Source organism: Panulirus ornatus, chromosome 3 (genome assembly GCF_036320965.1).
Source record: "Panulirus ornatus isolate Po-2019 chromosome 3, ASM3632096v1, whole genome shotgun sequence".
Taxonomy (NCBI): domain Eukaryota; kingdom Metazoa; phylum Arthropoda; class Malacostraca; order Decapoda; family Palinuridae; genus Panulirus; species Panulirus ornatus.
In genome coordinates, this window is record NC_092226.1 from 17,372,632 (window position 1) to 17,393,939 (window position 21,308).

At 37.8% G+C, this 21,308-nt stretch overlaps 1 protein-coding gene across 1 annotated transcript; it reads right to left on the reverse strand.

Annotated features, from left to right (window-relative positions):
• Positions 1–1,836: 1,836 nt before the first annotated feature.
• Positions 1,837–18,904, reverse strand: LOC139760853 (protein YIPF6). The gene is made up of 7 exons (XM_071684551.1): positions 18,790–18,904; positions 17,917–18,042; positions 17,400–17,478; positions 15,082–15,124; positions 8,948–9,073; positions 5,018–5,175; positions 1,837–4,206 (listed from the first exon to the last, which is right to left on the reverse strand). The coding sequence occupies exons 1-7, from the start codon at positions 18,817–18,819 to the stop codon at positions 4,088–4,090; spliced, it is 681 nt and encodes a 226-aa protein (XP_071540652.1). The 5' UTR covers positions 18,820–18,904; the 3' UTR covers positions 1,837–4,087.
• Between the last annotated feature and the right edge of the window lie 2,404 nt (positions 18,905–21,308).

Here is a 21,308-nt window from a genome sequence, read left to right on the forward strand (position 1 = left end):
AGATGTTTGAGGACAATATGTGGTGTGAGGTGGTTTGATCGAGTAAGTAATGTAAGGGTAAGAGAGATGTGTGGAAATGAAAAGAGTGTGGTTGAGAGAGCAGAAGAGGGTGTTTTGAAATGGTTTGGTCACATGGAGAGAATGTGTGAGGAAAGATTGACCAAGAGGATATATATGTCAGAGGTGGAGGGAATGAGGAGAAGTGGGAGACCAAATTGGAGGTGGAAAGATGGAGTGAAAAAGATTTTGAATGATCAGGGCCTGAACATGCAGGAGGGTGAAAGGCGTGCAAGGAATAGAGTGAATTGGAACGATGTGGTATACCAGGGTCGACGTGCTGTCAATGGATTGAACCAGGGCATGTAAAGCATCTGGGGTAAACCATGGAAAGTTCTGTGGGGCCTGGATGTGGAAAGGGAGCTGTGGTTTCAGTGCATTATTACATGACAGCTAGAGACCGAGTGTGAACGAATGGGGCCTTTGTTGTCTTTTCCTACGCGCTACCTCGCACACATGAGGGGGAGGGGGTTGTTATTCCATGTGTGGCGAGGTGGCGATGGGAATAAATAAAGGCAGACAGTATGAATTATGTACATGTGTATATATGCACATATCTGTGTGTGTATATATATGTGTGCATTGAGATGTATAGGTATGTATATTTGAGTATGTGGGTGGGTTGGGCCATTCTTTCGTCTGTTTCCTTGCGCTACCTCGCTAACGCGGGAGACAGCGACAAAGCAAAATAAAATATATAATAATATATATGAATAAATGTGGACTATGGATAGAGTTGTGCGCAGGAGGATGGATGTGCTGGAAATGAGATGTTTGAGGACAATGTGTGGTGTGAGGTGGTTTGATCGAGTAAGTAACGTAAGGGTAAGAGAGATGTGTGGAAATAAAAAGAGCGTGGTTGAGAGAGCAGAAGAGGGTGTTTTGAAATGGTTTGGTCACATGGAGAGAATGAGTGAGGAAAGATTGACCAAGAGGATGTATGTGTCGGAGGTGGAGGGAACGAGGAGAAGAGGGAGACCAAATTGGAGGTGGAAAGATGGAGTGAAAAAGATTTTGTGTGATCGGGGCCTGAACATGCAGGAGGGTGAAAGGAGGGCAAGGAATAGAGTGAATTGGAGCGATGTGGTATACCGGGGTTGACGTGCTGTCAGTGGATTGAATCAAGGCATGTGAAGCATCTGGGGTAAACCATGGAAAGCTGTGTAGGTATGTATATTTGCGTGTGTGGACGGATGTATATACATGTGTATGGGGATGGGTTGGGCCATTTCTTTTGTCTGTTTCCTTGCGCTACCTCGCAAATGCGGGAGACAGCGACAAAAAAAAAAAAAATGAATAAATGTAAGGCATGTCTACGACTAGGAAGAGCAGAAAAGTAATTGGTTCCCAGTGGATGTTGGTTTGCCGCAGGGGTGCGTGGTGTCTCAATGGTTTTTTAATTTGTTTATGGATGGGGTTGTTAGTGAGGTGTATGTAAGAGTTTTGGAAAGTAAATCAGTCTCCTCCATTTTTACTGACATTTTAAAAAAGAAAAATACTCTCCCATTTGTGATGTACTGGATATATGTATTCTTTTGTAGAACACTTGACTTATGAAGGGATGTTGATTGCTTCTGGTGCAAGTTTGAAATATTTAATGAGCATGTCTGGTTATTTTTCTGGGGGAAGGCCTGTAGTCTAGACCAGCCAGTCACTCTTAATTTCCTTTCATCCCAGATTTTCCTTAAAGAGGTTTAGGAAATCTATACATAAAAGGAGTACACCATGGCAAGCTGAATATGGGAATTCAGAGGTTACCAAATAAATCAAAGACCAGTGTCAAAACAAAAATACTATGAAAATCAAATAAAGTCTGCATCATAAAGATACAGCCTAATTGGCATTTATTTTAAATAAACATCTGCTTTCTTTCTTACATGCATTAATCTAAGGAATGTTATAAAACAGTGCAAGAAACACTTTCCATGTGTGACTGAACACATTCAGAATTAAAAGCTTCATCACCAAATATTATATCAGTTAATACATTATTTGATGACATTTCTTTTGGTGACCCTCATTTCTAGATATTCCTCTTACCTTCTCCAAAGAACTACAAAAAGATATATAAGTATTACTAAATGCTGCATCAAGACATCTTCAGCATATACAGCCACAAGGCAAATACATTTCATAAGCACAGCTATATCTGAGTTCATGCTGCTGCAAGAACATCTATTCTATTTTTCTTATAAAGAAAAAAAAAGTACCTGCCCTGCTGCACAGTGGAAGGGCCATAAAGGATACAGATATATATATCACATCATTATAGAGACTATATTACATGGTCAGTGACCAGCATCGTGATAACCAATTAATTATCATGCTTCATAAACAATATAAGGGTAGACCTTAAAAACTGAACATTTGATAAATCTGTAGTACTGTCCCACTTAAATGTAGTAGATTGGTTGGCTTCCTACAAATGAATTTCTTCTTAGTTGCTATAAATTAATAGTCTTCCAATTTCTATGTAGCCAATGTAATTTTTTTCCTTTATACTTTTCTGCATTTTACACTTTTCTTCTTATCCGTCTTTATGTATAGACTCGTTCTCTATGAAGCTAAATGCAAAAACATATAGCATTTTGAATTCAAGCAAATGTTGCTATATTTGCCATAAGTTGAGATAAGTTTGAAAAACAAAGAGTGAAATACTATTCAACTCGCTCCAAAAAAAACTTTTATTCTTAAGCTAATACAGAGTTTGATGTTGTAAAAATGCAAGGTTAATACTGTATGCAAAATCAACAGACATTTTCAGTTGCAAGGTCTTCCTCTAGGGTCTTAAATTAAGATGCCAGATTTATGAAAAGTTGCAATGTATTCATCAGTATCACTCTGAAAACACATTTTTATAGCTCAAAATCATCACTTCCTGGGCATTCCTAATCTCTATGTAACTTAATATTATTAACTTGCTTTGAAAATATACTCCGAGACTTACTCAGGATCCAGCAAAAGACTAATATGTTTCTAGGATATGAAATCTTTTACATGATTTGTTACTTTGGTGGGTGTCAGTTGCCTGAATAAGAAGGCTTAACTTAATGAATGGCAAATATATTGCATATAATGTACTATCACTCATACGCACCTATAAAAATCAAACATGTTGCTTAGGATGCTGATGCGAAGTGCCACCACTGCTCTAAGACAGATGCAGTATGTATACCTATGTATTCTAATATACTTTCCCATCAAGGTGCCAGTGCCTGCTATTTATTATCAGTCAGCCATGGTGATTATGTACAAAGAATCATAACAATGATATTTAGTTTTTCTTTCGTACTCAATACTGTAATTAAAAATGCCCTGAAGTAATTTACATTAGTATTATGGACAGTTCCTACAGGAAACAGACAAGTAAGATCTACCCTTTATTTTTTTTTTTTCAACTCAAGATCTGAACAAATTAAATCTTCATGAACTGTACTGAAAAATTGCTTACATTGTATTTGAAAAAAACTTTCAAATATTTTAAGACCTCATGGTCCAAAAAATATGTGAAATCATGGTTGTTATTACTGAATCTGAAGATTCCAAGATTCTGAAAAAAATAATCAAACAAAAATTGCACGCAAAAACTCACACTTAATTTCATGTAGAAACCTCTCTGATTTGATAAAAAAAAATTGAATTTCAACCAAATAAGAAAAGTGAATTCAAACCACATATTTAAATGCACTGTGCAGAGAACACATACAATGCATGATTTTAAGTTCAGTTTCAGTTCTGAAGACCAGAGTTCTGAAGAAATTCACACATTATTGGTCAACAGAATGTGTATACATTGTCAACAGTCAGTGTATCTTTATAACTAGACAGACAGCTTATGACTCCAGTTTATGACTCTAAAGCCCCTGGTGGTATTTACAAGTTATTACCCTCTGTCTGTAAACTAGTTTGTACTGAAGACTACAGCTCTGTACATATGCACACACATTTCTGAAACAAAAAACATAACTTTCCACAAATGAACATCAACAGCAAACCCTGACATCAACCTGATGTATCTAAGGGATCAACATCATACATTGGAATGGGAAATGATGAGCCAGGATATTACAAAGTAGAAAAGGAATATTGGGTAGACTGCCAAGGCTTTCCTGGTGCTTGGCTGACTGTCTCCAAGGAATACCATGGCCGCTGAAAAGAAAGGTAAATCAAGTATATTAATTGCAACTAATAATTGTTGTGTTACTTACGACTCTTTCCCAAGCACATTATATTCATGTTCTACATTAAGAAGTTTGTCAAAATCAAAATGAAGGCTATGTTTGGAAGTAAATTTTAAACATGTGATATGAACTTGTTCCAAGCCAGTGCTGCATTATGATTGGAAAAGAAAGTTTAACTGACAAGAGGACAAACAAAATAAATTCCTACAAGTTACTGGCAGGCTCCCTGTTTAGATTTTCCAAGTTCAACCCTGTCCACTATATACTGAAATAATTGTTTAAGAATCGTGATCCATTATTGTAATGTTTTAATTACAAAAGTGAAATAAAACTGTTTAGGAAAAATTAACGAGAAAAAGAATGAGTATTACCAGGAGAGTAGGAGGTAAAATGAGTATACTGGAATCATCAGTATGAATTAACAGGGTTAGAAGAAGAGGAAGTAAGAGAGTATGTGATAGTATATATCCTGAGGAATACCACTGCTGTATAACATAATGCACCAAAACCATAGTTCCCTATCCAAAATCATGCTTCACAAACCTTTCTGAGATTTTTCCACACTACACATTTTGGAAATAATTGAATGGAAATGCACCATGATCTCTAAATATACAACATCCAAGGACTGTAAGAGGTTACCTCATGCCAAAAATTCTCAGTCCATTCTAATAAATAATGGCACTTTGCTACTGGGTAAGTACATAAATGATGTTTACATAATCATTATACCTTTTCCACTGCAGCCTAGTTTTCATTTCCAGGAAAGAGAAACTTACCAAAAGTGGCCCACGTAAATCCAATACAAGTGACAATGAATCTGAGGGCAAAAAGGATCTTATTTTGATCGGCGAAGAGTATGAGACGACACAAGATGAGAGAGATGCAAGAGGGCATCAAGCAATAGCCCAAAACACACACTGACTGGAAGAACGATCTGAAAAATAATGAATCTTTTAATCCGAATGAAATGCTCAACATTAAAAAAGAAAAAAAAAATATGTATAAACATAAGGGGAATTCTCAAAACTCAGGATAATGAGGCCAATGCATAGCTTTATGCAAAATGAAAAAAAAAAAAACGGAATCAAGCTGACCACTCTATCCTTGAAATTATGATTTATATTCTATAATTTATTATACTTAGTCGCTGTCTCCCACATTAGCGAGGTAGCGCAAGGAAACAGATGAAAGAATGGCCCAACCCACCCACATACGCATGTATATATACAAATGTACACATTCATACTTGCTGCCTTCATCCATTCCCGCCGCCACCCCGCCACACATGAAATGGCATCCCTCTCCCCCCACACACGCACGAGGTAGCGCTAGGGAAAGACAACAAAGGCCACATTCGTTCACACTCACTCTCTAGCTGTCATGTGTAGTGCACTGAAACCACAGCTCCCTTTCCACATCCATACCCCACAAAACTTTCCATGGTTTACCCCAGATACTTCACATGCCCTGGTTCAATCCATTGACATCACGTCGACCCCGGTATACCACATCATTCCAATTCACACTATTCCTTTGCACGCCTTTCACCCTCCTGTATTTTCAGGCCCTGATGGCTCAAAATCTTTTTCAACTCCATCCTTCCACCTCCAATTTGGTCTCCCACTTCACCTCGTTCCCTCCACCTCTGACAAATATATCTTCTTTGTCAATCTTTCCTCACTCATTCTCTCCATGTGACCAAACCATTTCAATACACCCTCTTCTGCCCTCTCAACCACACTCATTTTAAAGATTACCACACATCTCCCTTACCCTTTCATTACTTACTTGATCAAACCACCTCATACCACATATTGTAATCAAACATTTCATTTCCAACACATCCACCCTCCTCTGCACAACCCTATCTATAGCCCATGCCTCGCAACCATATATCATTGTTAGAACCACTATTCCTTCAAACATACCCATTTGTGCTTTCAGAGATAATGTTCCCACCTTCCACACATGCTTCAACGCTACCAGAACCTTTGCCCCCTACCCCACCCTGTGACACTTTCGCTAACATGGTTCCATCTGCTACTAAATCCACTCCCAGATATCCAAAACACTTCACTTCCTTCAGTTTTCTCCACTCAAACCTACCTCCCAATTAACTTGTCACTCATCCATATTGAACCTAATAACCTTGCTCTTTTTCATATTTACTCTCAGCTTTCTTCTTTCACACACTTTACCAAACTCAGTCACCAACTTCAGCAGTTTCTCACCCGAATCAGCCATCAGCGCTGTATCATCAGCGAACAACAACTGACTCACTTCCCAAGCCCTCTCGTTCACAACAGATTGCATACTTGCCCCTCTCTCCAAAACTTGCATTCACCTCCCTAACAACCTCATCCATAAACAAATTAAACAACTATGGAGACATCACACACCCCTACTGCAAACTAACATTCACTGGGAACCAATCACTTTCCTCTCTTCCTACTTGTACATATGCCTTACATCCTTGATAAAAACTTTTCACTGCTTCTAGCAACTTACCTCCCACATCATATACAGAGCATCTCTATCCACTATCATATACCTTCTCCAGATCCATAAATGCTACATACAAATCCATCTGTTTTTCTAAGTATTTCTCACATACATTCTTCAACGCAAACACCTGATACACACATCCTCTACCACTTCTGAAACCTTACTGCTCTTCCCCAATCTGATGTACTGTATGTGCCTTTACCCTCTCAATCAATACCCTGCCATACAATTTCCCAGAAATACTCAACAAACTTATACCTCTGTAATTTGAACACTCACCTGTATCCCCTTTGCCTCTGTACAATGGTACTATGCATGCATTCTACCAATCCTTAGGCACTTCACCATGAACCATACATACAATGAATATCCTTATCAACCAGTCAACAACACAGCCACCCTCTTTCTTAATAAATTCCACAGCAATACCATCTAAACCCACTGCCTTGCTGGCTTTCCTTAACGCAAAGCTTTCACCACCGCTTCTCTGTTTACCAAATAACTCCTTGACCCTCTCACTTCGCACACCACCTCGACCAAAACACCCTATATCTACCACTCATCATCACACACATTCAACAAACCTTCAAAATACTCACTCCATCTCACTTCACCACTACTTGTTATTACCACCCCATTAGGCCCCTTCACCGATGTTCCCATTTGTTCTCGTCTTACACACGTTATTTACCTCCTTCCGAAACATCTTTTTATTCTCCCTAAAATTTAATGATACTCTCTCACCCCAACTCTCATTTGCCCTCTTTTTCACCTCTTGCACCTTTCTCTTGACCTCCTGCCTCCTTTTATACATCTCCCAGTCATTTGCACTACTTCCCTGCAAAAATCGTCCAAACGCCTCTTCTCTTTCACTAACAATCTTACTTCTTCATCAAACCACTCACTACCCCTTCTAATCTGCCCACCTCCCACCTTTCTCATGCCACAGGCATCTTTTGCACAAGTCATCACTGCTTCCCTAAATACATCCCATTCCTCCCCCACTCCCCTCACGTCATTTGCTCTCACCTTTTTCCATTCTGCACTCAATATCCCCATGTACTTCTTCACACAAGTGTCCTTTCCAAGCTCACTTACTCTCACCACTCTCTTCATCCCAACATTCTCTCTTCTTTTTTGAAAACCTCTACAAATCTTCACCTATGCTTCCACGAGATAATGATCAGACATCCCTCCAGTTGCCCCTCTCAGCACATTAACATCCAAAAGTCTCTCTTTCACGTGCCTATCAATTAACACGTAATCCAATAACACTCTCTGGCCATCTCTCCTACTTACATACGTATACTTATGTATCTCTCTCTTTTTAAACCAGGTATTCCCAATCACCAGTCTTTTTCAGCACACAAATATACAAGCTCTTCACCATTTCCATTTACAACACTAAACACCCCATGCACACCAATTATACCCTCAACTGCCACATCACTTACCTTTGCATTCAAATCACCCATCACTATAACCCAGTCTCGCACATCAAAGCTCCTAACACACTCACTCAGCTGCTCCCAAAACACTTGCCTCTCATGATCTTTCTTCTCATGACCAGGCACATAGGCACCAATAAACACCCATCTTTCTCCATCCACTTTCAGTTTTGCCCATATCAATCTAGAGTTTTTACTTTCTTACTCTCTATCACATAGTCCCACAACTGCTTCAGGAGTATTGCTACTCCTTCCTCTCACCAACCCGACTTTACTCCCAAGACATTCCCAAACCACTCTTCCCCTTCACCCTTGAGCTTCGTTTCACTTGGAGCCAAAACATCTAGGTTTCTTTCCTTAAACATGCTACCTATATCTCTGTCTCCATTCTTACATCTACGTTCCTTTCCTTAAACATGATACCTATCTCTCTTGTCTCCATTCTTACCCTTCTATTCCCCAAAAGTGAATGACTCTATTCTTCCTCTTCTATTTCCTGAAAGCTTGGTTAAAATCTCTTAACTGGACATACATGATGTCCATGGGCATAAGGGATAACTACAGATGCATGGAAAATAATTTATATCCTGACATAACTGTGGCATTAAATGATGGAGCAATGTGCATTTCACATTTCAGCAGATGGATAATGTGACAAATTCACATATCCTCATAAATACTATTTTCAACATTCCAAAAGTCAAATATACTGCTTTCATTGACAGGAACAATAAATGATGCCGTGACACTTACATTGTGCCACCTAGTAACTTGGTATTCATGGTTACAACTGCAGCACCCAGCCAAACAATAACAAACACTTGAGCAAACTCTGGTCCACCATCAGGTTCATTTGCATCCTCTGAGCCTTGAACCATCCTGGAAAAAGAAAAAAAGGAATAATTGAACACAGCACTACAACAGTCAATTCCTCTCAACTACATATGGTCGAAAATATGTAGAGTAGTGAAGCTTGTTTCAATTCATGTAATAGTTTAACAACAAAAGTAAATGCCCTAGGAAAAAAACAAAATGCTTGAAAATTTAAGAACATATCTTTGTACCGACAAATATAAAAAACACAGGTCTGAAAGGGCTATGGGTCACTGTGATCAAAGCCGAAATGATTGCAATGAAAGAAATGCTGCAAAATATGATGAAAGAGTTGATATCTCAATTAAGGATACCAGTGGAGAGAAAAATTTTGTTTTGTATTCCTGAGAATATGGAAGGATACAACCCTCATATTCCCCATACGTCATAGAACTCAAAAGGCAACAAAAAGGAGCAGGAATGAAGGGCTGGAAAATCTTCCCTTTGCATTTTGATTTCTAAAAGTGGGAAGAGGAGCCAGGCAAAGGGTGTTCATCCTCCTCAAAGGCTCTGGCTTGGGTGTGTGAATGTAAACAGGATAGGTTGTATGTTTGAGTAGAAGAATCTAGATATTCAAGCTTTAAGCACAACTAAGGGGAGAGAATGGATAGGGAATGTGGTTACTGTGAGGGTGAGAGCAAAGGAGTTGACTTTTCTGCTGAGGATGTGAGGGTGTTTACACGAGTTTACATGAGAAGGACAGACTACAGGATGCCTGATTGGCCCACAATTGGATTGTCTGAAAAAAAAAAGTTTAACTTGACAAGAAAATGTAATTCCACTAAGTAATTCTTTAAGCTATCACTGACTCTCTACTGTGGCACATTAGCCTTCTCATATCCTTGTAACCAGTTTACACAGTTTATTTCTTGTGTTTTTCTCATAGTATACCTGAATTTATAAAATATTTGTCTAAAAAACTTTTGAAGGTATTTATAGTCTTAGCATTCACTACATCTGACAGTAGCTTATTCCAGTGCTCAAGACACCTATAGGGAAAGCTTTTTCCCATGCTTGTACTATATATTTTAGCTTTGTTTTATTCTGTTTGTCCTGGTAACCGATTTTCTTTTATTTCGAAAAGATATTCGTGATTTACTTTACTGAACTTCAGAATTTTAAACCTTGGATTAAGTCACCACGAAGGCTACAGTTTTTTAAGGGAGAAGAGATTCAATCATTTTAGTCTCTCTTCATATGCCAGATTTCTAAGGGAAGGGATCAATTTTTTTGCATATCTTTGTACTTGCTCTAATTTTTCCTCATGTTTTTTATAGTTTGGGGGCCAAATCTGGACTGCATATTTATAAGGTGTAGTCTTATTAGAGAATTGTTTCTGGGGTCTTGTAATCTATTTTCCTGGCTGTGAAACTTAACATTTAATTCCCTTTTTTACTTGCTGCTTGACATTGTTTAATGTACTTCAGATTGTTGCTAATGACAACTTCAAGGGCCTTTTCTTAATTTACTTTAGTTAGAGAGTTTCCATATAGTTTGTAGTCGTAATATATACTTGTCTCCAAAGTGCATAAATTTACACTCATCTACATTAAACTTCAGTTGCCATCTGTCTGACCATTCTGCAAGTAAGTCAGGCTCTCTTTGAATCATTTTGCAATCCTGCTTGTTTACAGCTCTACCTCCTAGTTTAGTAGCATCAGCAAATTTAGAGATTCTTAGATATGAGACCGAGTTCTTGGTCATTAAGGTATATTATGGAAAGAAATGGACTTAGGACTGACCCCTGTGGCACACCACTTGTTATGTCTTGCCAATCTGAGGCTTCAATTTTTAATAATACACACTGCTTTCTTCTGGTAAGCCATTCTCTGATCCATGTAGAGTTCTTCACCGATTCCCTGTGCTTTGAATTTATGTAATGTGCTTTGAGATGATGTTTACATATTATGGTAAGTGTGTGAAAGTGTGAGAAAGTGCAACCGCGACTAGTTTGGAAGAAAATGAAAATAACTGTTAGTGCTTATGCACCTGGTAGAAAGAAGAGTGAGGAAGAGAGGAGAGTGTTTTGAGAGGATCCAAGTCTGCAATTTTTATGTGAGGGATCCATTATTTATCAGTGGTGGGTGGTATGAATTCAAGAGTGAATAATGTGGCAGTTGAAGGCATAAGTGGGGGTGCACGGGTTACCCAGGTCAAAAAAAAATATTGAACGGCTTGTGGAGTTCGTGTGCTGAAAAAGGGCTGGTGACTGGAAATACCTGGTTTTAAAAAGACATTCATAAATACACATGGATTAGTGTGGTTTATGGTAAGTGGGCATTGCTGGAATATGTACTAACTGGCAAGTGTGTTAAGGAGAAACTCATGGATCTAAATGTGCTGAGATGGGCAGTTTGTGGGTGAGTGATCACTTGTCACGAGGTAAAGGTGACATTTGGAAATGCATAAGGAAAAAGGAAAATGGAAGAGGGTAGTGGAAGTGAGTAAGCTTAGATACGAGGCTTGTGTGAGGAGCTAGTACGAGATTGAGTGAATACTGCCAAAAGGTGAGAGTCAATAAGACAGGAAGTATGTGAGGAATGGAGGTTATTTGGGAATCAGTATTTACACTTGCTGAAGAAATGTATGGTATGCAAAAAGTGGGATATAGGCATATGAGAAAGGGTAGTAAGTGGTGGGATGAGGATGTTGCTAAAGAAAAGGAAAAGTGAGGTGTATGGGCATTACCTGCAAGGAAGGAGTGCTAGTGACTAGATGTACAATAAGATGTGGCAGATCAAATGGAAGGTGCAGATGCTTATGAAAGCAAGTGAAAGATAGGGTCAGAGAAAAATGGAAGACTTCAGGGAGAATAAGGAAATGTTTTGGGAGGAGGTGAGTAGTGAGAGGAGGATAAGAGAGCAAATGGGAGGCAAGTAGACTGGGAAATGGTAACATGCAAAGAAGAGATGGAGTGAGTATTCTAAAGTAATGCTGAATGTATGAGATGATAAAACGATGGTAAAAAGAGAAGGGGGTAGTGAAGGACTTGCATAAGATGAAGTGTGGCAAAGTGGATGGAGTGAATGGGAATACATCTGAATTTCTCAAGAAAGGAGGTGATAGTCTTGTTGATTGGTTAGTCAGGATATACAGTATATATACAGCAGCAAGATGAGGAGATGGAATAATAGAATACACATATAATGCCATTGTTTAAAGGCAGGGGAAACAGAAAGAATGCATGGCATTGGGGATTGAAAGGGTAGTGGCATAAGTCTCAAGAGGGAACACTGGATTAAGCAGTGGTGAAGAATGTGTGGACCAGATGTTTGCTTTGAAAAATCTTAGTGAGAAATACTTAGAGAAAGATGATATGCATGTAGCATTTATGGGTCTAGAGAAAAAATCATAACAGGGTTAACAGAGATGCTTGGTGGAATGTGAGAGGAAAGCTATTATATATGCAATGTGACGTTTATGTTTTTAGTAAGGCATGTGTATCAGGAAGAGAGGAGGATAAATGGTTCCTAGTGAAGGTAGATCTGCATCAAGAACATGAGATGTCATCTTGGCTATTTAACCTTTTTATGGATGAGTTAGTAATTACATATGACAAGCATACGAGAAAAATTTTCTCTTTTCTGATGAAAATATTCTAGCACTTTGTCTTTTTTTTTCTTTACCAAAGTCTTCATTTATCCCATGATTATTAAGAAAAAATTAGGCACAGTTGATACATAATTTTTCCACAAGCAGTTGGGACACATGTGCAGTCCTTCATTCTTACATAATCTTGCTAAAATCTCTGTCACATATTTCCTCACATTTCTCCATGTTATTCTTCACTTTCCACTCCAATTAACACAACAATAATAGTTCTTCCTTATCACTTAAGACATCAGGCAATCTATGTATTCTCCTCAGGGCTACTGTGTCTGTATGATCTGCTTTGGTTTTGATCCTCTTATTAGTAACTAAAAAAGGTTTCAAGGTTTTTATTCTTTATCTGTAGAATGCATCATTTAAACTATGTAAATAATTAAATTATATAAGTGGTAATGCAGTCAAACAATACAACCAGAGGCTGAATCTTTTCTATTACAGAATCTGTTTGCTTGACATATTTGATTTTTTGTGTTATTACAATATGAATTATTCAACACATTACGTTTCTATCACTTTTAGAGGATTGAAATAAAGAAACCATGAGTCTGCATTCAGGTGAAAACTAATGGTACATTTGTGGTCAGTACAGTAAACAGTAATTCATATGTTTTCTTAATGTTTAATGCAGTATTCTGTTTCTGTAAAACAAGCTCAAACATGTGCTTAACAATTTTTGCATAGAAAGTTACTGGGACTAAGGTGTGAAGATAACACAGTGTGATGTTTTTTTCATACATATTTGCCATTTCCTACTTTTGTGAGGTAGTGTTAAGAACGAAGGACTGAACCTTAGAAGTAATATTGTCACTTGGCCCCCTTCTCTGTTCCTTCTTTTGGAAAAGCAAAAAATGGTATGGGAGGATTTCCAGCAGCCGCTCCCTCGCCTTCTACGACATGCAGGGATTACATAGGAAGTATTCTTTCTCCCCTATCCCCAGGGATAGGATACAATGTGATTTATACTATAATTTATAGGGCCACTGGTCTCTTATTATCATTCTCTGCTATTACTCTTTTAATTTCTATTTAAGATTTTTTTTTATTTTCAGAGAAAAATTTATATTGGATTCAAAATTGTGATCATAATGAGTCAAGAATTCATTAAATGAAGTTTTGCTAACTTATGTCATATTCCAGTGAAATTCCAGTAATAAGCTGCTCCTATGTATAGAATAGGTTTACAACTTCATCAACATTTTTTCTTGTCTTTTCCTTTTCCTGCAGCATGCACAGCTTCAATGATGCAGTAGCCCCTCAAAAGGGTCCTACAGTTCCATAACTAACTTACTAAGTTAAGTACTAAGTTTTTGCAAAATGAAGTGTTGCAGAAGGAGGATAAGAGGGGTAGAAGAGGGGGGAAAATATAAATAGGACCTCACACAATGAAGTTTTCATATCTTAAGTTTCTGTTTCTTACAATATCAAGTATTGTACAATAAGTGTATCTTATTTACAAGGAAGAAATAATCATAGTTATCATACAAGAGTTCAGTGAATATGGTGTGCATGGAAGACTTCTGAATGCAGTAAAGCAATTTTATAATTGAAGTACAGTAAATCATGAAAGTATTAGTATGAAAGAGTTTTCTGAAATGAAAGAGAAATCTGTCAAGATTGTGTGATGTTAATATGATCACTCAATATTTTGATGGGGCATTACATGACATGAAAGCAAGGTAGGATTATTTATTTGGTGTGATACTTAACTATGGAGAAACAGAATGCGAGCTGCAACTGGTAACTAGTGCTGCTTCCAGATGATGCTGTGCTTTTAGTTAAATGAGACAAAGACCTGGAAAGGATGACAAGCCATTTCGATGATGGGCCAAGGAAGATGCTGAAACTGAATTCGAACGAAATTAAGAAGCTAGTTTCTGGATGGGATGGGACACCAGTGTCAGATAAGTTCCCAGACATGGAAGCTGTGGTTCAGTATTTGGAAGTAAAGAGTCGTTATGACTGTAGTGGAAAAGCTTAAGTTAAAAGTACAGTCCTGCAAGGGAGAAAAAGTGAAGGAGAACTGAAAGCTCTGGTGAATGAGAAAACTTTTCATGTAAAGTGAACAGGAAGCTTGCATATAAGAATGCTTGTCCCAATGTAAAAACCAAGTGTATATAGGTCAGGAAATGAAAAATATAGATGAGAGAAGGAAACATGGTGTGAATGAAGTTGAATACCTCAACTGAAAATCAGCTTAGTACATTTTGTGAAAAAGTAAAAAGTACTGTATAAATGTGGAAATCCACATTTCAGTTTCAGCATACTATGGATAAGGGCTGAAGGTGTGAGCAAGTGAAGTTTGGATGCTTTAGGTATCTAACCCATCTTAGGAACTGGGAGTGGAATGATAATGATTCATTAGATAGACTGCAATCTAAAAAAAAAGAGGGCAAAGCTATACTTACATAGCAATGAATGTGCATAAGATAAGTGGTCCCCATAAGTCCCCTGAAAAAAGAAATCAAAACATAACTACTCTTATCACACACAAAACCTACAAAATTCAGTAAAGGATGGTAAATAATGAAATAGACAAGGTTTATCTAACTCCAAGACTTGGTAAATGCTATACTTCTATCAGGAACAAATATCTAGTAGTCACTGAAAATGGTGATGTATATCTATCTATCTTCTGTTTCCCATTTTAGAAAGTTAATACAAGGAGGGGAGGATTTCCGGCCCCCCGCTCCCGTCCCCTCTAGTCGCTTTCTACGACACGCGAGGAATACGTGGGAAGTATTCTTTCACCCCTATCCCCAGGGATAATATACATATATAAACACACACACACACACACACACACACACACACACACACACACACACACACATACATATATATACATATGAAAAATGTAAGAAACAATTTAGAAAACAAACTTTTAGCTTGAAATGAATGAAAAAATGAACGTCACATAATGGTTCAACCTCTGGTTATGGAAAAGGAAATGTACAATTTATTCACACAAAAGTCAATAGCAGTTCTCATCAATATCACCACTGAACTACACCTGCTTATTTAACACAAACAAACTAAAGTATAGAAACAAATGAAAGTAAAAGCACTGACAACTTCTAAATATATATATAATATATAATACGGAGTTTGGTAAAGTGTGTGGAAGAAGAAAGTTAAGAGTAAATGTCAATAAGAGCAAGGTTATTAGGTACAGTAGGGTTGAGGGTCAAGTCAATTGGGAGGTGAGTTTGAATGGTGAGAGGCTGGAGGAAGTGAAGTGTTTTAGATATCTGGGAGTGGATCTGTCAGCGGATGGAACCATGGAAGCGGAAGTGGATCATAGGGTGGGGGAGGGGGCGAAAATTTTGGGAGCCTTGAAAAATGTGTGGAAGTCGAGAACATTATCCCGGAAAGCAAAAATGGGTATGTTTGAAGGAATAGTAGTTCCAACAATGTTGTATGGTTGCGAGGCGTGGGCTGTGGATAGAGTTGTGCGCAGGAGGATGGATGTGCTGGAAATGAGATGTTTGAGGACAATGTGTGGTGTGAGGTGGTTTGATCGAGTAAGTAACGTAAGGGTAAGAGAGATGTGTGGAAATAAAAAGAGCGTGGTTGAGAGAGCAGAAGAGGGTGTTTTGAAATGGTTTGGGCACATGGAGAGAATGAGTGAGGAAAGATTGACCAAGAGGATATATGTGTCGGAGGTGGAGGGAACGAGGAGAAGAGGGAGACCAAATTGGAGGTGGAAAGATGGAGTGAAAAGGATTTTGTGTGATCGGGGCCTGAACATGCAGGAGGGTGAAAGGAGGGCAAGGAATAGAGTGAATTGGAGCGATGTGGTATACAGGGGTTGACGTGCTGTCAGTGGATTGAATCAAGGCATGTGAAGCGTCTGGGGTAAACCATGGAAAGCTGTGTAGGTATGTATATTTGCGTGTGTGGACGTGTGTATGTACATGTGTATGGGGGGGGTTGGGCCATTTCTTTCGTCTGTTTCCTTGCGCTACCTCGCAAACGCGGGAGACAGCGACAAAGTATAAAAAAAAAAAAAAAAAAAAAAATATCTATCTATACGGCAAACCTGGCAAATGTAGTTTTGTCAGGGGAAAAAAACTTTGCAAGCTGTTGCAGCTAAAAGACTGTCACAAAGCAATTTGCAATATCATATATATATTTATATTTATTATACCTAATCGCCGTCTCCCACGTTAGTGAGGTAGTGCAAGGAAACAGATGAAAGAATGGCCCAAGCCACCCACATACACATGTATATTCATAAACGCCCACACACGCACATATGCATACCTATACATTTCAATGTAAACACCCACACACGCACATGTGCATACCTATACATTTCATTGTATAAAAACTTTTCACTGCTTCTAACAACTTGCCTCCCACACCTTTCTTCCTTATATTAGTCAAAACTGGATATAATTCCTTTACTTGCATCTCTGGCTTTCTGTGAATCAATAGTCAATAAATTTTTCATATAATGTGAGGAAAGAGGTTGTAATGTTTCTTAAATATATGTTACTCAGGAAAAGGAAAACATATGTAAAATAGGAAAGGGAGAATAATAAAGATGGGCAGAAACACAAAACAAAAATCTGGGAGTCTATGTAGATTATGTGAAACAATCTTTACGTGCTAGTGCTTTTATACTGAATACTTTACAATCAACAACTTATAAATGCCCTCAATCTATGAAATTCTGCCCTTATATAACAATGAGCATCAAAGTAATTCAAAATATACATACATTCCTTTAAGAGTGCCTTCTTCTCCTTGGGATATAGAACATGGAAGAATTTTGTCCCAACAGCTCTTAAGTCACGCATCTGGAAAGTGAAAGATTACAAAAAACTCAAGTGGTATGTGGAAATTTGAAAGATTGAAGTTTATAACAAAATTCATTTTCACTGCATAAAAGCTGTAAAACAAATACAAAATCAAACATAACAAATGAAAAAAAACATGAATGGACAGCATGCTCACTTGAATACACTCAAATATCCTATTTATGTACGAGAGAGAGGGAGACCACGACACAGATGGCATTAAGTAAAAGGCTGGGAAGGGGTTGTTTATGCTCTACATGTGCAGGGAGTATTTGTCTGGCTGTTTTACTGCCATGGTATTAGACAACTTCCAAAACACTTTGATATTTCTTTGGGTGTACTTAACCTATCCTATCAGGAAAAATCTTGATACTATTTGTGACTACTTCATGTATACACTGCATACATCCAAAAAACAAATATATGTGATAAACTTACGATAGTTTCTCTAACTGGTTCATCAAGTGTATTGTACTCTTCTGCTTGTGTCTTCCCCACAGTACCAGGGACAGACATTTCACCAGACACTTCTCCATATCCTCCTGGGTCTACAAAGTCTGGGATCTGATAGAACATCCAGATTAGTTAAAAATGCTGATAATAGGTACCTTGAAAAAAGTTGAGAAAGCAAGGGCTATTATTAATAAAACAGTAATGATGCAGCCATTAGAAAAAAAATATGTGGTTATCCTCTATGACTGACTTTGGGAAATTACACTGTAGCCCCTGATACCCTAAAAGCTCTTGACAGAGTGTGGCACTAGAGTACAATCTCTATGATGCCTTCTTTTGGCTTTCCTCACTCATCTTCCAAATCTAAGCAAAACAAAAACAATATCCGAAGCTATTTATGCCACGTGGCTAAGTAACTACTTTTCAAAGTTATATTTCAAAATCATCGAATAATACGGTGGCTTAACTTAACTGAATAATGACTACCACATTTTCCCTACTCTTCGTAGCCTTCCCCCGGTACTTATCAAATTTATTCTCATGTATTCGGGAGAATACAAACACTCCAAACAATGCTCAACCAGTCTTATCTCATTATTCCTACTGTAAATTACCAACGCAAAACAAAATCAATGATCCAAGGGCAAACTCAAGCGACTCTCATGTACATATTAAGATAAAATTTTAATTTGATCTGACAGCACAGAGCAACAGGTCATAAATATACCAAGGAATTATAAGAAGTAATATGGTGACAGTCACATGCATTGGTTTGTTACACAGAACCCTCAAAAAATATCGTTAATAACTCTATCAATAAACAAAACCCAGACTAAGTAGTGAAAATAGGGTTCTTGCCTCCAGTTTTGTGTTATCCACGTCAGCCATGTCTGTCAGCTGTTTACAACAACAACTGAGAGATTGGTTCACATTTGGTCCTTATCAAATTATATAATTCATATAAAATTGTTTGATATTGTGTATTATGTTAGAATTACTTGAGTTCAAAAATAAGATTGAACACTTCTTATTCAACGGTGAATGGGGAGGCGCATTTAATCTTTTTTCTTCAGGGAAGAAATTCTGCTTCATTATATAATACAAGAAATTAAAACTAAGTTCAGGAGATTTTTTTGCTCAAGAAACCTTTTGTTTCAAAGCTGAAAGATAAGATATTCAAACACTTTATACTTAAACTAATCACGGAAAATATATCATAACGCTCTCAGCTACATATACATACTTAGTAAATACGATGCAAAGGAACAGAAAATATTTTGAAATTACTTCATTTAACAGGTTAACTGAATCTGATAAAGACAACTAAATGATATTTTAACACCAGATTTGTATTCAGCGTGAAGAATACTTCTTATAATGAGTTTTTAGAGGAAATCTTATTTTCTGACAAAAGTACCAAAAATTGAAGATAATACTAACAGTGGCGTATCTAGGGTATGGCAGTTAGGGCCAGGTACCCAGGGCGCCACTTGAAGTGGGGCGCCACTCAACAGGTTTGTTTCTTGACATATGCTACCCGCTTGACATCTTTAACGGTTTGGTTTTATGAAATGAAAAAAGAAACTCACCTACTTTTCAACTAGAGTAATATTTTGCTACTATCAGTTGCATTACCGCTTCTACTTTACAATTTTGATCCCACAAGCCTTTAACTTAAGTCCTTAAGAGTTTATTTAAATTCGAGTTTGGCCTAACTCTTCAACAGTTTATTACATTGTATATTTATGTATATACATGCACTGTATGTTCATTTTTAATCAAGCCAGGGGCGCAATTTCATTGCTTGCCATAGGCGGTATTTCCCCTAGGTACGCCCCTGATTGGGTTACACCACTTTGAACAATGTATGAATCACAGCATTCTAACTACTGAACTACAGCCCCATCTCTCCCACGTGACTTAATGTTCGCTGTAATATTCGATATGGGAGTTGATCGAATGCATTTTGAATATCTTGATAAAAGAGAACGGTAATGTCGGTTATCTCGATATTATAGGGATGCATAGGCCTTGTGTTTTGTATTTTTCCTCCGCAAATCAAGATGGCTGTGAGGTGCCAGCCAAACTGTGACGTGGAACATTTTCTACCGAGAAAAATGCTTTAATGTGGCTTAACTGTGTACAGGTATACACATGAATTTTAGAGAAAATCGTTGGATATCTTGGGAGGATAACCAAATAGCTATGGTGAACAAGAAGTAAATGTGAGTTAAAGAAAGAAATGAGAGCAACAAGTAGGAGTGATGGACAAGATACAGGAATTCCAAAGCAAAGATATTTGAATTTCATAGTTATGCTGGACATGAAGTAGGTATTTACACTCAATATGTTGGCCCAGTACATGCTACATGACGCTATAGTAAATCAGAATGTGAGTAGTACTTTTGTAGGCCTGAATGACCAAGCCTTTGTACCCTTGCACCCTGCCTTTCATCCTGAGGTACCTTCCATATAATTTAAGGCTGTTAAGTCGCCTATTTTGAATGATTGTAATGAAATAAGCGTAATTATAGGCTGAGGTGGCCTTTCTGTGACGTCGAAACTGCCTTCATGGCCACTGTGTTACCGACAGCTTAAAAACCTTGCCCAAAGTCTGAAGTGCCTCCACCCAAAATCAAGGGCCACTGGATGCTACAATTCGACTGTGAAAAAGTGTGCACAGTGACTACAGTATTTTTGAGATAACTTGCTGAACCAGCCTGTGAATTGAATGAGGCAGTTGGACACTGTCAGTGTGTGGGGCAGTAGTATTGGAGATAAAATCTTTCTGTGTCGGGGGTAAGACGGTGGTGGAAAGGCGGCCTAGCCAGAACGAGACGACTTCTGTATCCTGCGCCGCTCATGGAATTTCTCCCAACAAATAACCTAGAATGTTTGCAGGGGATTTTCCTAGGATTTAAAAGAATCATAAACTTTTTAAGAAAGTTGTATTTGTGGATAGATATTGTTATATAAGTTTTTACTCTGACACCGGGAGTGCGTTTTTAGTATATGAAATGAAATTGCTTTCCTCACTTCTTTGAGGTTATTTTTCTTTTCATATACGCCAAAATAACATTATGTGCATCTCTTGCTTTCAGGTTGATATTCTATCTCGAATCATTATCAGATATCACCTACTTCATACAGAAGTATTAGATGTATTATATAAAGGTACTTCCATATTCACAACCAAAAGATAAATGAGAATGAAATTTAAAGTTCCTGAAAAGCATAGAGCATAAAATCAACTCCCATTAGTAGAAGCTGACTTAAGGGCCACGTCGAAGGTCATGCCATAATTCCCAGTTCCCGCACTCTCGTAATCAATAGAATTAAGTCCAAAATGGAAATCAAAAAGTGGACGTAAGCACGGC